Consider the following 15496-nt stretch of genomic DNA (forward strand, 5'->3'; position numbering starts at 1 on the left):
CGGTCCCACAATGGCTAAAGACTTCCGTGACTTGACCGTGCACTTCTAGGACCGCCACAAAGCCACGAACTGGTGTTCCCTCTCCATTTTCAACGCTGTTGGGGACGCGCGGGAGTGTAGCTTGGTCCACTGGTCACTGGTCATGGAAGAAAGAAGGGACGAAGTGACATGTCACACTACTGGTCACAACATCTGAACTGGAAACATTTGCCACAATTTCCCTAATAAGGCAACGTTGACGGTGAATGATTCGTGTGTTCAGCTGGCAGACCGCAAGGCTTTCTTTCAGAAACCGACGTGCATCGTCCAGCTGCGTCCACCTCGAATATCGCGCCTTGATGTCTTCTCAGCAGCCCCCATGGTCTCTGCCCGAGCCTCAGAAACCCATCCCTACCCTCAAAGTCCACAATTCCTTGACTCGGACGAAGGTAGTTCATCGATTAGCGCGTCTTTAGTTTCCTGGTTGAAGAAGCCTCTAGACGGAGTTCATTCCGCGCGACGGGAACCACGTCAAATGGTACAATTGCGGTCCAACAGTATACGATGCTTCGCACATGGGTCATGCGAGGTGAGGACTACCTATGGGTCGCTTGATGCCGATTTGATGGATTACTTTAGAAACTATGTGACTCAGGATGTTCTGAGACGCATTATAACTGATTACTTTGGATACGATGTCCATTTCGTTATGAATGTTACAGACATTGATGATAAGGTACGAATCCCGGCAATGTATTCATCGCCTCGTTTTGACGGATCCTAGATCATACTTCGGGCTAGACAAAACTATCTTTTCGATAAATTTCGTTCAGATACATCAGAACTGTCTCCGGAGCTGTTGTCAACGGTGTTAGAGGCTTGGAAGTCGTATGTGCACGAAAAGGTCTCCAAAGGCCTGCTAGAAGCCAATAGAGTTGCACGAGACGCGGAAGAGGACCAGTGGCCGCAGTTAGCACAACTAGCTCAGGACAAGCCATGGAAACAAGAATGCTCCAAACGAGATGAGAAGTTTGACATGCACTTCACAGCTGCTGTACGTTCACATGCTATCAGTCGCTCCTTGACAGACTGTCATTTAATGCCCGTAGAATCGCACGTTCTTAGCTATACAATCCGCGAGAAAACATCTGCAAGAAGGGTCGAAGGGTCGTGATAATGCACTCAGCCTTCTGGACGATTCAAAGGACATTCTGGCACTTTCTCTAGATGCCCTGGTACGATATTCCTTTGGTATGTTCGAAACAGCCCTTCATACATCCGCTTGCAGCATGGCAAGACAGTCACGGATCCTTCAATCTTCCGATCCACGGCGGCATTCTGGGAAGATCAGTTCTTCAACGATATGGACCGCCTCCGTGTCCGAAGGCCAGACACCCTGACTCGCGTGACCGAGTACGTGCCAGAAATTGTCGAATTCGTGGAAGGTATCGTCAAGAATGGCTATGCATACGAAGTAGACGGCAGCGTCTACTTCGACACTCGCTCGTTTGATGGAGCCGATAATCACCATTACGCTAAATTGGAACCGTGGAGCACGGGTAACCGGGAACTACTAGAAGAAGGAGAAGGTATGTTGCAGCCATCTGTACTGTTATTTCCACCCTTGATATGATATGTTTGACAATGGGAATTAGGCGCCTTATCCAATAAGATTGGACGACGCTCGCCGGCTGATTTTGCGCTGTGGAAGGCATCAAAGCCCGGCGAGCCTTCGTGGCCTTCGCCATGGGGCCAAGGACGCCCAGGATGGCACATAGAGTGCTCCGTGATGGCCAGCGCTATCTTTGGCGACAACATGGATATCCATTCTGGCGGAATCGACCTCGCGTTCCCCCACCATGATAACGAAATGGCCCAGTCAGAGGTACAAGATCTTCCTTCCCCACTTTCGAAGTCTGCTTATGGTTGGCTGACAGGCATTTCACAACTGTGATTCGTGGGTCAATTACTTCCTACACACAGGACACCTTCACATTGAGGGACTAAAAATGAGTAAATCCCTCAAGAATTTCATTACGATCGATGTGGGTCTTCGCGTGCCTTCCTTTCGTTGCCGTTATTTATCCCTGACATTCGTTTCCAGGAAATTCTGCAGAAATACACGGCTCGCCAACTGAGATTGGCCTTCTTAACTCAGCTGTGGAATTCCAAGGTCGATTTCTCAGAGTCCCTCATGACCGGCGAGGTTCGCAACATAGAAAACGCATTCAATGTGAGCCACTCTTCTGGGTTGGAACTGATGCCAGTGGAATTGATTCCGTATACCCGCAGAATTTCTTTACCATAGTCAAAGCACTTTTAAACCAAGCGCAGGCAGATGGCTATAAGTCAGATGGCTACCATCATTATGAGACGGCTGAACGCGAATTGACCACAAGGTACGTCCAGATTCGAAAACGTGGGGCCCCTTTTTCCTTCGCTGATCCAAAAATTCTTTCAGCTTCCATGAAGCTCGAACAGCGTTTCGCGAAGCCCTTTGCGATTCGTTCAACACGCCTCGGGCTGTGGATATCCTTCGGGACATAGTTTCCAAGACCAACGTCTACATCAATTCCCGCGGTAAGGGCCTCAACGTAGACCTCGTGGACTACGTTGCACGTTGGGTGGGTCAGATGTTGCGAATGTTTGGTCTCGGCGAAGGTGGGACAGCGGAGATCGGATGGGGTCAGGAGCAAAAGGGAGATGGTTTCGATGTAGGTCCTTGTATTCATGTTGTGCCACTGGTGGCTGAGCTATCGCTGGTTTCAGAGGGACGAAGTCCTTATGCCATATTTGAGGGTGCTGTCAACCTTCCGGGATTCTGTTCGGCGCATGGCTATCGACAAGGGTGACACGGCATTGAAGGACATCCTGGCTCTCTGTGACAAGCTTAGGGATTCTGATTTGGTGCCTCTTGGGGTGGCCCTGGACGACCAAGAAGGTTTTACAGTTCACCCTTTTCTCTAAATAGCGTGGCTGAACTCCATGCAGACGGCAAGGCTCTCGTGAAGCTTGTTTCCCCAGAAGAGCTGATCAAAGCTCGGGACGAGAAGCGGGCTGCGTTAGAGGCGAAGGCTGCAAAAAAGGCCGCTGCCGTCGAGGCCGAACGCCAGAAGCGCGTCCAGAAACTGGAGAAGGGCCGAATTCCGCCAGAGCTTATGTTTAGACCCCCAAATACGTCTGAAGGGACGTATAGCAGTTGGGATGATCGTGGCGTACCGCTTACCGACAAAGAAGGCAAGGAGCTAAGCAAAAACCAGGCTAAGAAGGTTTTGAAGGAGTGGACGGACCGTCAGAAGCTGCATGCAGAGTATTTGGCGTGGATAAAGGAACAGGAAACGTAATTCTATAATCTAACCCCCAATTGTATATCATGGTAATTATTGTACTACATTTACTACCAATCGCTCGAGTTTACCACCAAGTTGGCAATCTTTTCCAGCCCTCTCTGATCTTCTTCGTCGAAACCTGATAATGCCGTGTTATCCAGGTCAAACACTCCGACTACGCGGCTTTGCCCGTCATCAAGGAGGAGGATCAGTGGTACCACTATTTCGCTCTTGGTTTCCCCATCGCAAGCGATGTGCCCTGGATATGCCTCAACATCGGGTACTAACACCGACTGCTTCTTGATGAAAGCATCTGCGCAGACGCCTCTTCTTTTCCCCGGCGATATGTTGATGGACTGACATGCGGGCCTACCGCAGAACGGACCTAGTAGCAACATTTCATCATGATTTTGCACATCATCCGTGGGTACCGTTGACGGCGACAGCCTCGGAACAGGGAACAACGATGAGCGTATGTAGAAGCCTAACAAATATCATGTTTATCATCATCGCAATCAGATCAACTGCGCTCATCAACATAGAGACAGTGGGACTCACCAACCCAGTTTGTGGTCTTAGGATCATGCAATGGGGAATCACCAAGGGCGTTGTATATCAGTGATGCTGAGTTGCTGAGGTTGGAAACCTGCCGAGAGAAATGGTTGGATAAGGGAGTGTTCTGGAGTGGTGGATTTGTGGAGACAGCGTGGCGGCCTCACCCAATTTCGTTGGTCATGCAACAGTCCCTGCAGCTGCGAGTAAGCGGTCTGCCAGAATTCTGCTTTGGTTTGTAGGCCTTTGGGAATCAAAGCTGAATCTGCGTGAGGCATGTCGCCGTAGAAGGTACTGGTTCAAGTCTTGGTTGACTTACAGATACTGCACGAGTGTGAAAACTTGCTGAAAAATGTCGATGACGGAATTAAGACGACTACTAACTGGTACACGCCTGGCAGATGTTCGGAATACCCGTTCGGGCAACTGTAAGGGGGATCAAGTTGTTGACTATTCAACTACAAAATATCACATCAGAGTGGTCTGCTGGGACTCATGTCCAGATCGCCGTATGTAGAATCAATCCTGATATACTCCGAGTCTCGGGCTCTGTAGCCCCCTCTTTCTCGGGTTCAGGTTTTAGATGGGGGATCGGATGCATCAGCCACTGCGCTAATTCATAGGCAGGCTGCTACCTTGCCTGCATCCAATATATCAGTCGCGCTTCTCCTGGTGTGGGCACTTCCGTTTTGACGCCCTTGGCTGCTTTAGGGACACTTGGCTCATGTCCACGACGATGTCCAGAGCTGATAAGCTCATGCTCAGCCAACGACGTAAATGACCTCACAACAGCTTTTTTCGCTACCACTAGCAAGGTACCCGTACAGCATCATATATGGCGCACTACATGGATCCCATGCGCCACTACGACGCCAGTACCATCATCCGACCTTCTCAAAGATCAGAAGACGACTACGACTTGCATACAAACTTAGCTACTAGTAGCATCTCGCCATGGTCGGCCTCAGATGCACTGTCGCTGATCACCATCATCTCTGCGCCTATTGTCACACTACCCATGCTTGGTGCTAGTGGCATGCTGCAAGTTATGCCGAGTAAGTCAGACAGCAGGCACAACTTGGACACGGGCGATGATCTTATTCGATCAATGACAAGGTCCTATTGCAACGAAAGCTGTTATTTCAGCAGGAGCACTGTATGGATGGCCCCTCCTTTGTCTTGCAGGCGGTACATGTGTCGTAGTTTGGGTGGGAGTTAGCTATGTCAGCCGCCGTATTCGCTGGCCTGCGAAGGCCCGGGCGTCTGACATTCCTCCTTCAGCTACACCATCGAAGGTGAGTGTAGTCGCTGTCATCCGATATATCGGGCATCTAAATATTGATATTCGGTCTACTTACCTCTAGAATGGTACTATCCCCCAACCTCGCTGAGTCCGAATTATGGCGGCGACGATCATTGAAGGCAATGACTAGAAAGGCAGAGTGATCAGTATGAATGGTAGCAGTCTGGACGTTACTAGTAGTGGCTCTTAATATTCGTCTAACTTCGAGAATGAATGAATCAACGCCACCTTCCGCACAAAAGGTTCCGTGATTCGTGTTTCGCTTACTAGATGATGTGCCAAGGATTATCATTTAATATTAATGATTCGACAAGTCATCGCCAACCGCCGGGATGCAGAACTATCTTGACTTCGCTTGTAACAATTGTTCCATTGAGAATGCCGTTGTGATACTAGTTATACATGGTAGAGATGACGTGCGTGATCTACAGAACTTTGCCGTAACCGCCTTTCTTGTAGAAGGCGTCCATGCGAGTGACAATAGATTGAAGGGCAGCGAGCCAGCTGTCCAATTGGGTGTCCACATTATCTTGGAGGGCAGGGGCACCGCCGGAGGGGTCAGCAGCGAGCTTCTCATAGAATCCCGCGCGGTATGGGCATGCCTTCATGGCAACCTACAGCCCGCGAAAGTGAGAGGAATGCAATAGAAGTAACACTAAAAGGTACGAACCGCGAATGCTCCCTTGACCACGAAGTTGTGGAATTGTTTCAGCGTGCCCTCGTACGCGGCGCTGAACGCGGCAGCAAGTTCGGTCGATTTATCGGCCTGGGTGGTCTGCAGGGCCTTGCAGGTGAAGATGAGGCCGCGGAGAAGCCACATCAATCCTTCTGTCGCGGGTTGTTTCTTCTCTTTCTTCTCGTTCTCGACGAGCTGCTCGAGTGTTCCGGAGAGCGTGGGTGCAGCGTCGTACCGAGCCTTTACTTTCTACAAATGAAGGGCCGCAGTCATATACGGAGGTTTTAAGAGATCGGAATGATGGTCACTCACTGCGATGTTGCCATTCAGGTCACTGACCACCATGGTGAATGCAGCTGAACCGAGGATATCTTGGGACAATTCATATCCTTATGGGGTCTCTTTGCAGTGTAGTATACATACCAAAAAGGCCCACAAGGCCTTTAGACGCCTCCAAGAATGCAACAGTGTCGACGCCAGCGTCGGTTACTGGGACATCAGCGAAGGACTAGACGTGGTTTTGATGAGTTTCACGATCGATGTGCAAGGTTTAGTTACTTACTTTGACCGTCTCGAGGTAAGGTGCCATACTGAAGAAGCTGAGATGATAGTCAAAGATAGAAGATCGATGAGGTTGGGATCAAGAGTCGTGTCTGGTCGGTTGGCCAACACCATGCAATGTTGCATGATATTGATGGATCTAATCTAATCTCGGCATATTTAGCACGTGACCGTTTCGTAGCAATAAACAGGGGTAGGCGCTAACTGATTCCAACCTTGGTCTTGCTGCCAAGTGCCATGCCAAAATTCGGCAAAAATGGCCGAAAAAATTAAAACAGGAAAAATCCAAGCACAAGGTCCTGGGTAAGAAAAGGCAAAGAAAAACGCGACTACAAGACGAAACTTGAAAGTCTCTTGTGAGTACATTGTTTACGCTTATTTATATTTCATCCCTGTCAGTGTCGCCACGGTGCTCACGGTCAAGTCAAGATACATCTGATGGTGGATGACCGTCATGTTGGCAATGGCGCGCCAGCAAGCTTGCGACTCATATTTGACCCGCCGGCGCCATCAAGCACAATGAGCGGGCAATTCTATTCGTCTGCGATCACCCCGACCCGCGGGACGAGTCTACGACAGCGAGCGTCGGCGTCGGGGAGCACTACCCCAAGCAAGAGGCCAAGTTGGCCGGACGAGGATTGGGGGGCGGAACTAGGCGGTCGACCGCCGCATACGAGAGCGTCCACCGAGGGTATTCCCCAGGACTGGAACAGTGGGCGACACCCTCTCCAGAGTGCGGACGTGGTCATGAGCTCGGATAGGGCTGGCACTACTCGGCCTCATCTCGCTCGACTGAGCGACTGGAAGGATAAGAAGGGGGATGATGAACCCCGCCCGCCAACTCCCCGCGATCGGTACCTCTCCGGTAGCCAGGACGATATGGAGGAGAAGGAGGTTATAGTGCACGAAGTAAGTGTGGTGTCAATGATAATTGCATTCGACCTCTCACTCGGATCTCACAACTGCTTCTGCGTTAGGTTGCCTCTTCTGACTCGCTAGCTGGCGTAGCACTCAAGTATGGCATCAGCCTGGCCAATTTACGCAAGGCTAATCACCTATGGGCATCCGATTCCATTCACATTCGCAAGGTGCTCTACATCCCTCTGGACATGCTGCCAACGCAAGCAGCAGCGCCGTACAGAGCCATGCTACGGGAAATGAATCGGGAGCAGGAGTCTGAAGCAGAATGGACGTCGACTATCCGACGTATTCCCGCATCTCGTCTTTCGTTCTTTCCCCCTTCTTCACAGTCTATGGATACCCAACCACAACCAATACCAGCGTACAACAATAACAATAACAATATCGGTCATCACACTCGCTCATCCACCGCTCCCTCTGCATCACTAACGACGCTGTTAACCGCGCTACCCATCGCCGCATCGACGCGTGACACCATCATCGCCCGACTTTCCTTCGATTCCTCGCGAAATTCATCCGTCAGCGACGACCACGAAATGGATAGCATTTTCGCGCCTACGGCCGATCCCGCCAAGACGCCCAAGGCTCAATATCAAGAACCCAGCGTGGCCAAAGGAAAAGGCCGGGTGTCACCGCCGCCATCACCCACCCGTGACCGCTCTGCTCTTCGCCGCTCGACGTCCCGTCGCAGTGACCACGAGGTCGCGCAAGAGGCTGGCTATGACTTGGCGGCGAAGGTGCACCTCACTGCGACAGAGTCGCGACCAGCCATAATACGGACGGCGCAAATGGAACCATCTCCATCTATGCAGCTGCCAAACTTGTCACGCTCACGCGGTCGAATAAAGACCGACGATGATCATGAACTGTGGTAGTTTCAGTGCTCGCTTTGGCTGCCTATCATAAGGGCGTCGAGACGTACATCCTATCTCTTCGGTATCATACCTGACAAGTTGCCCTGGGAAGCGGCTTTCCACTGCTGGACAGGCCTGTCCACAACCATACAGCTCGCTCGCCGTGACGCGGCGTGACAATGGCCGACCCCCTGGAGATAAATTGATGCATCCAGGATCCTTGCCTACGGCTCTCAGCATGTTCTCGAGGCTAATTTATTCCGCGCGCTAAGCGTGTCCGTATCTTTGTAACTTTAGGCCCTTTGGTCGAGTAAGGGGAAACAGCTAGAATACCTGGATGTAATAATTAGAGGATTCTAAAAATAAACGTAAGGGTCAATCCTGAGGCCCTAGATGGACAGAGTTGATTGAGATTTATCAGAACCCCACCGGTTTGCCAAACAGGAATAGAATTAATACAATGTATGGATAGAGCTCGCAGTACAAGAGAGATTGGTAGATAAATGAACGAAGGCATCAAAATTTCGAAGTATCAACCGAAAGGCCACCAGAAGAGTTCATCACAGCAACGGTTCCACGCAATTGGTTAGATAGGGCAGAGAAGACGTTTAGACCGCACACGAAGTAAGATCTAAAACCCAGGTTCAAGCTCAATCGCTGGTGCCACAGTTTCATCTGCTTCTAAGCTGACTTTCCCGACTTCCATGTCAGCCATCCCTGCGGGGGGCTTGGTGATGATGGGTGCCTCATCCATTAACGGGGTCCGCTCATCGTCGGATGCGACGTCAATCTCGCGATTGTTTCCGTCGTCGCTGCCACCAGGCGTGGGGAGAGGGCTATCACCGCCGGAAGAGGCCGTGGAGTTGCTGAACGCGCGCTCCATTTGCGGGGCCTCCAGACGAATTGCTGGCGTTCCTGTGAATTGATTAGCAAACTGCTAGGACCATGGTTCACTGGTACTCACTGCCATTGGCTCCGTTGACTCCATTGAGTCCGTTGATCCCGTTACTGGGTAGGGCCCGGTTGGAGGTGGCGACGTTATCCGTGGCTTTATTGAAAGAAATTGACGCGCTGTCGCTCTGAGACACTGCCGCGGCCTCGATGGCGACTGTGGATGAGTCGTAGATTTGGCGGAGCTGCACAACGAGATCACCGTTCTTCGTGAACACAGGACTCGCCAAGTTGTACGTCCCCAATGCAGCCGCAGCCCATCGCCAATCGCCTTCGAGCGCTGTGCGAAGCTCAGAAAGGACGGCATCGATATTGATGACATTCGGGAGATGCCTCTTTAACTCAACGTCGGTGTTGAAACTCGACCAAACTTCGACAGATTCCGAGTAATCGAAGACGGGCAAGACAGGTTGGCGCAGACTGATATGAAGGCCTGCCGCATCAGTCTTGGCCACAATAACGGCTGACCATGTCGCCTTGGTTTCTTTGCTGTTACATTCTCGTCAGGAGTGTCTCGATGGGTAACCCAAAGGAAGGCTTACGTTCGGTCATTCTTGATTTCCTTGACTCGAAGGATAGACTGTCCGTTCAGCTTGATTTCCATCGACGAGGCGCGATATGTTGTTGGAAGAATGAGTTGATGCTTTGTATGGCAAAGAACTGAGAAGCCTTCATTTGCTTCGCGGGTACCAGAGTGCTCGTACTTCCACTCATCGCGGTGTTCCCAACCGTACTCAAGCCAGTCGGCGGTGCCCTCGAGCAAAGTCCAGTCACAAGCCTTGTCCTTGCGGTAGCGGTGTTGATCCCATGTGGTGAGGTAGACTTTGTACTCCTCTTCGCCCTCGTTGGGGAAGCGTGGAACGACAGTGGTCTTAGTGTTGATCACCGCGAGGGCGGGCAGCAATCGACCCTCCAGGAAGACTTTCTTGGAGAGGCACAGCGAGCCATGCGACTGGGGGAAAACCCATCCAGAACCCCACGGGATGTGAGTATCGGGGAGTGGGCGCCCTTGAGTCATGCCGAACACCATGAGAACAGGAGCCGTGTGTCTGTAAACACAATTCGCAACGGTCACGACGTCTTTAGAGAGGACGCGGAAGGTTGCATCAGTGAGACCGAAGGCCTCGCTGGCAGGGAGGATGGGGACTGAGTGGATGACATTGTGACCATATTTTGCGAGAACCTGGAGATAGTCTCCCATGAACTCGAGGATATTCTTGAGTCTATGTACGGCGCTGCGGGAGTCATTATCCCACATGCCAGGCATCAGCGATTGTTTGCCAACGTATTCAGCCCCTACAGGGACGGTCAGAGGGAGGCATCCTTTCGCAGAAGAAATGACGTACTCGCAAAGTCCAGAATGATGTGTTTGATGGTCTGCACATTGGGGAATTTCTGGATGTATGTCTTGCCGAAAAGCTCTACCACAGCCTGTTCCCAGGTGATTGACTTCTGCTCTACCATCTTGATTCGAGTTTCATACGCGATTGACCAAGCATCGAAGCTGTACTTCTTCTGTCCGCTACCAAGCAGGGTCAGTTTCTTCGGTGGTCAGTAGAAGACCGTGGTAACTTACTTCTCGAATGTCATAGACCCGACTTCAATGTTGAAGATGACCAGGGCGTTGCCGTTGGATAAGAGCTTGACCTTGATCGGGAGGAACTTGACAGTCATGTTTCTCGCGGAGTAGGTATGCAGGAACCCGTGGTTTAAAACGGTGTGCATCGAGCTGAACAACGAATTGATGGCTTCCTCCGAAATAGCCAACATGTGGTCGAAACCATGGAGGGAGATCTTGCGCACGGTCTCTCCCCACATGACTGTCGCTGAGTGACTAGGTCCGGAGACGTCGACACCTATCTTCCACTCGCTGTCCTCGCCAATGTCGCTGAAGTCGGGCTCCTCATCGAAGCCACTATGCGGCGAGAAGATGACGTGGTATCCGTACTGAACAAGGAGCGATAGATACTCGTCTCGGAGGAATCTGACGATTTGCTGGAAGAATTCGGCGGCGTCGCTGGTAACCTTTGTTGAGTAATGGTCGCTGTAGCGAGCACCTGAGGAGAACGTCAGGACAATGCATAGATGAACCCATAGAAAGTAGCGTACTTCCTAGATCAAGCTTGAGTAATGTCACCTCGTGGCTCTTGTCCTGAATAACGTCAAGCACAAAGGCGAATTTCCAATCTCTGAACGAGTCGATGGCTGACCTAAAGGGTGGATCAGTATCAGGCCTGGCGTGTGGTTAAGGAAAGACGCACAACTCGAAGTTAGAGCTAGCGAAAAATTCAATCTCCGAGGCGGTGAGAGTTAACACAACCTCCGTTCGGCATAAAGATTGGATGCTTTGTGGCTCGAATCTGATGTGGAAATGGCCGTAATGATTGGAAAGGGTGTTGCTTCTGACTTCCCAGATGCAATCCGCCAATGGGTCAGAAGAGCTTCTGCCAGTGAACTCTCGAGAGGCAACGTCGAGCCAGGTGGTCTTCAGGTACTCGTTGATGGAGAACAAGCTGATCCCAAATACGTCGACGTCCTTGCACAATCCTGGGTTCGCGGTAAGAGCCTTGCTCACGAGCGAATAGTCAATGGTGTGCCTGTATGTATCGTTATCGAAATCGGGGAGGTCGAAAAGAACGTGGTGGCCGGCGAAATGAAGGAAATGAAGGTATTTCTTCAAGTAAAAGCTCGCGGCGTCTTTAACACTGTAGTCCAGCTCATCAGCGAACAACACCAATCGAGGGTCTAGGGAGGGGGGTCAGCGCAGTCCCCAGAATTGAAGCAGGAACATATTTACTCTTCAAGTCCAATATGGTCATCTGGATGAGGTGACCAGGGCCGTTTCCAATGACCTTGTCGTAGCCTTCAAGGACATGGCGCGTGAAGGGGAGCCGGAAGGCGACCTTCAAGCCCTTGATGTCAACATTATCCTTCCTACGGTATAAATCAGCATACTTGTAACACCATAGGGCAGATGAGACTGAGCGTACGGGTTAGACTTGTAGCCAGGGACGTTGGTCTTGCTGGGGTAGACCTTATTGCAATGACCTTCAGCGACCGTCAGATACAAGGCGGCCTCATGGTTGCAGATGAACTCGAGCTTGGGCTCCTCGAAGAGGGCGTAGAAAAACAAGGAATCCTTGCTGACGTCGCCCTTTTGGGCACGCTTGCCCGCGAAGTGCCATTGGGCGAGGCTACGGGTATACTTGTGGATCTCGTAGCTCGCGGAGTGCAAGTTGACAACAGGGCTTTTAGTTTCAGTCGCGACGCAATCATCTGCGTTCTTCCACAGCGCAGAGAGCTGCGAGCTGAGGTAGTGGGCCGATAAAGCAGCGCTGTTGTCGTTGATACACATGTGAGGCGATTGAAAGAGACTGGGAATGTGTAAGAAAGAAGTAGCTGAGGTGGTTTGCTGAGGATGGTCGATAGTTGAGTAGCATTTTATATGATGCCCTTAGGCTCAGATATGAATTTATGTGCAATATTCTCAGGAATCGGTGGTGCTTGTCGCCGACTCTGTTGCAGCACCAGAGACGCTGGCCGCAGAGCATAGCGTGTGATCGAGGGGAACAAATCATTAAGATGAGAACAACGATAAATCCGCCGAAGCTGTACGGTTGATCCCCGCTCGCCATGCAAAGAATGGTCCGGCCTCAATGTCGAACATGGGTAGGGCATTGTCGCGACGTCCGACGCTAACCGCAACTTAACGAAGCAAAAATGCATCGCCAGCCTACTCTACTGCCTCCCGATGGCCTTCCTTAGGCACCAAGTATACCGGTGACAAATCTTCTCCAGAGGCACCTAATGGTCAGCGGAGGATCTAGACGTAAGCTTCGCCTTGATGCCTAATTTAGACTGAACTAACGCCAACGTACCTCCGCATGGCCAAGACACAATTGACATGTACTTTCTATGTACTTGGAATGGCTTGCCTTCCTAAGTCTTGTGCGGTGGAGTCCATCCGGAGACAGTGGATAGCGGGTGCGTTGGACGGAGACCAGGCCCACAAGCTACATCTCGCGCCTACCCAACGGCTATCAACCCGTAAAGCTATAGAATCATTAGCGAAGCAAAAATCCACATAGATGCCTCGCAAACAAACCACTGCTGGTGACGAGTTTTCCGCGCCATCAACTCCTCAATACGACTCGGATGCATATATACTAGGCAAGCCGCATTACGAAGACATTTGAACGGTAGGAAACTACCCGTTCCTGACAGGAAGATATGGTGGGTGACTTAGCGTCGTGGTCCATACGCTGAGTAACTCTCCCCGGGAGATGTCAGCAAATCACCAAAGCTATGTAAGAGTAGAGTGTACTTACTCGACATGGGGATACAAGTAGGCTGTACATTTCACTCGCCATATTCCAATGAACGATTCAACCGAGAGTAGTTGAAGAACACTTATTCGAAGGGCAAGAGGCTGTGGGTTGCATGTAAAAACTCACGACCGCGTCGGAGTTGACGGTTCAGACCAATCATGGGATAGAATCAGCATATTTTGAGGCTATTATTGTCGTATATGGCATAACGAAATATGCTCAGAGAAATTGTGGAAGTCGCGAACAAGTTGAACGCGGCGCATGATAAGATCTCGCTGACTCAGCAAGCAGACCGCGGCGCGCCTTGGGCGCCTAAGCTCAGCACTTACTTGAAGCTTGACCCAAGCGTAATTCCCGTCGCTCCCGCTCTTTGTACTCATTGCAGCATGAGTTGGTCAGGGTATGTCAGCTAGCAATCGGATTTCTGCATACGCTGAGTTTCATCCCATTTAGATTCAAAAAGTCCGTGAACCGGGCAGGGACAACGGTGAGTATCATGCGTGCTGTCATAATCATTTCTCATCCTTTGTCTGCAGCTGCTCCAAAAGACGGGGCAGATAGAGCGTACAGTGGATCGGGAGTTCGCTGATGAAGAGGCCAAGTACAAAGTGTACGAACCCCACCATCTCGATACATACAGACAAATCCAATGACTCACGGCTATAGCTTCGAGAAGGAATGCCAGGCGTTGCAGAAAGATGGGAAGGCCTACTGGGACTCACTACGCGGTATGCTGCTTGTCTGTCTTTGTGTCAAGCCCCGCTCACTGATTGCACCGTTCCAGCAATGTCTGCTGCGCAAACACGCATCGCAGAAACTATAGAGACATTCTACGGCGCTGCGGATAGGTCATCGGACGGCGCGATGGCGAGCCACGCGTATAAACGTTCAGTCGATGATATGGACGGAGGCTTCCAGAGGGAACTCGTGAGTTACTTGGCTACTGTGATACAGTGTCGTGGTTCTGAATCTGTACCATGATTCCAAGGACGCTCCGTACCGCACGACGATTGCTGAACCTCTCGGAAAGATGTGCGCATATTTCCCCGTGATCAACGAGCACATATCGAAACGCAATAAGAAGGTATGCTTGCCGGGTTTATTTTGGGAATTGGTCACCCCCTGAGCCGAAGATAGCTTCTGGATTACGATTCTGCTCGGAGCAAGATGCGTAAGCTCATTGACAAGCCCAGCGAAGATCCAACGAAATTGCCCAGAGTACGTCGTCTTCAATCTATGCGCGATGTGTGCTCACATCCGTTACAAGGCTCAACAAGAACACGACGAGACGAAAGAAATGTTCGAAACGCTGAATGTACAACTAATTGAGGAACTCCCTCAGCTGATGGACCTGCGAGTACCGTATTTCGATCCTAGCTTCGAAGCGATGATCCGCATGCAAGCCAAGTTCGCTGAAGAGGGCTATGAGAAGTTGAGCGGTGTTCAACGGTACGCCATCTCATGACTTGGCCGCGGTTGCAATACTAACTTTTTGCGTCAGGTATTTTGAAGATAGTGTAAGAGACGATTATGCCGCTGGGCAACTCGACGCCCAGGTATGCCACATTTCCTTCTATGAGGTTGTTTCTTACCTATCTGTCACAGGTCGAAGGCGTGCTACAGGAGATGAGGGAGTTGTCGATATGTGGGGGCAATTAGGGCCTACTTTGCCAGTCGTTCATAATGCTGAGGAGTGTATGTATCAGTACCGTCCAATCGTACACGCGGATTTATACCAATTCCCCACATGCTTGCAATCAAGTATTCAGCCCTCTCCATACGTGGCCCTTCTACTTACTTGTGCAACAAAGGGCGGCTCTAATCTCACCTACATCAAGGTTAGCTCTAGCCCTCTGGGAACCTTGCGTCAAGCATCTGAATGAATCCCTTGTATTCACCACATTTCCAGCCCCATCATAGATATATACCTCTGAGGATCTGAATTGAGCCTTTCATGCTACAATCTGGAATCATTCATCGCGTCCCTGTCATCAATGGATTCATTATACTTTTAGAGCTGTTAACGCGTTTCTGTCACGTGA

At 50.8% G+C, this 15496-nt stretch overlaps 7 protein-coding genes across 7 annotated transcripts; 4 read left to right on the plus strand and 3 right to left on the minus strand.

Annotated features, from left to right (window-relative positions):
• Positions 1 to 338: 338 nt before the first annotated feature.
• Positions 339 to 3323, plus strand: PC9H_007201 (uncharacterized protein; the record flags this gene model as incomplete). The annotated part of the gene is made up of 13 exons (XM_036776735.1): positions 339 to 428; positions 480 to 568; positions 619 to 715; positions 764 to 1033; positions 1089 to 1214; positions 1268 to 1568; positions 1635 to 1864; positions 1917 to 2024; positions 2084 to 2212; positions 2272 to 2378; positions 2441 to 2693; positions 2749 to 2920; positions 2971 to 3323. 13 exons carry the CDS (start codon positions 339 to 341, stop codon positions 3321 to 3323), a joined length of 2325 nt encoding a protein of 774 aa, XP_036630355.1.
• Positions 3324 to 3376: 53 nt separating this feature from the next.
• On the minus strand, positions 3377 to 4138 carry PC9H_007202 (uncharacterized protein; the record flags this gene model as incomplete). The annotated part of the gene is made up of 3 exons (XM_036776736.1): positions 3377 to 3792; positions 3867 to 3954; positions 4028 to 4138. 3 exons carry the CDS (start codon positions 4136 to 4138, stop codon positions 3377 to 3379), a joined length of 615 nt encoding a protein of 204 aa, XP_036630356.1.
• Positions 4139 to 4695: 557 nt separating this feature from the next.
• On the plus strand, positions 4696 to 5251 carry PC9H_007203 (uncharacterized protein; the record flags this gene model as incomplete). Its single annotated transcript, XM_036776737.1, has 3 exons — positions 4696 to 4915; positions 4977 to 5155; positions 5225 to 5251. 3 exons carry the CDS (start codon positions 4696 to 4698, stop codon positions 5249 to 5251), a joined length of 426 nt encoding a protein of 141 aa, XP_036630357.1.
• A 337-nt stretch (positions 5252 to 5588) lies between these two features.
• Positions 5589 to 6428, minus strand: PC9H_007204 (uncharacterized protein; the record flags this gene model as incomplete). The annotated part of the gene is made up of 5 exons (XM_036776738.1): positions 5589 to 5777; positions 5834 to 6088; positions 6152 to 6210; positions 6263 to 6347; positions 6402 to 6428. The coding sequence occupies 5 exons, from the start codon at positions 6426 to 6428 to the stop codon at positions 5589 to 5591; spliced, it is 615 nt and encodes a 204-aa protein (XP_036630358.1).
• A 491-nt stretch (positions 6429 to 6919) lies between these two features.
• On the plus strand, positions 6920 to 8196 carry PC9H_007205 (uncharacterized protein; the record flags this gene model as incomplete). Its single annotated transcript, XM_036776739.1, has 2 exons — positions 6920 to 7309; positions 7378 to 8196. 2 exons carry the CDS (start codon positions 6920 to 6922, stop codon positions 8194 to 8196), a joined length of 1209 nt encoding a protein of 402 aa, XP_036630359.1.
• Positions 8197 to 8806: 610 nt separating this feature from the next.
• On the minus strand, positions 8807 to 12481 carry PC9H_007206 (uncharacterized protein; the record flags this gene model as incomplete). Its single annotated transcript, XM_036776740.1, has 9 exons — positions 8807 to 9090; positions 9140 to 9615; positions 9669 to 10422; positions 10473 to 10648; positions 10703 to 11183; positions 11236 to 11336; positions 11388 to 11871; positions 11924 to 12060; positions 12117 to 12481. The coding sequence occupies 9 exons, from the start codon at positions 12479 to 12481 to the stop codon at positions 8807 to 8809; spliced, it is 3258 nt and encodes a 1085-aa protein (XP_036630360.1).
• Positions 12482 to 13669: 1188 nt separating this feature from the next.
• Positions 13670 to 15113, plus strand: PC9H_007207 (uncharacterized protein; the record flags this gene model as incomplete). The annotated part of the gene is made up of 10 exons (XM_036776741.1): positions 13670 to 13854; positions 13908 to 13941; positions 13991 to 14064; positions 14121 to 14182; positions 14239 to 14381; positions 14443 to 14538; positions 14592 to 14672; positions 14722 to 14903; positions 14956 to 15010; positions 15060 to 15113. 10 exons carry the CDS (start codon positions 13670 to 13672, stop codon positions 15111 to 15113), a joined length of 966 nt encoding a protein of 321 aa, XP_036630361.1.
• Positions 15114 to 15496: the final 383 nt, after the last annotated feature.

The sequence above is a fragment of the Pleurotus ostreatus genome (assembly GCF_014466165.1).
Source record: "Pleurotus ostreatus strain PC9 chromosome Unknown scaffold_5, whole genome shotgun sequence".
Classification (NCBI taxonomy): domain Eukaryota; kingdom Fungi; phylum Basidiomycota; class Agaricomycetes; order Agaricales; family Pleurotaceae; genus Pleurotus; species Pleurotus ostreatus.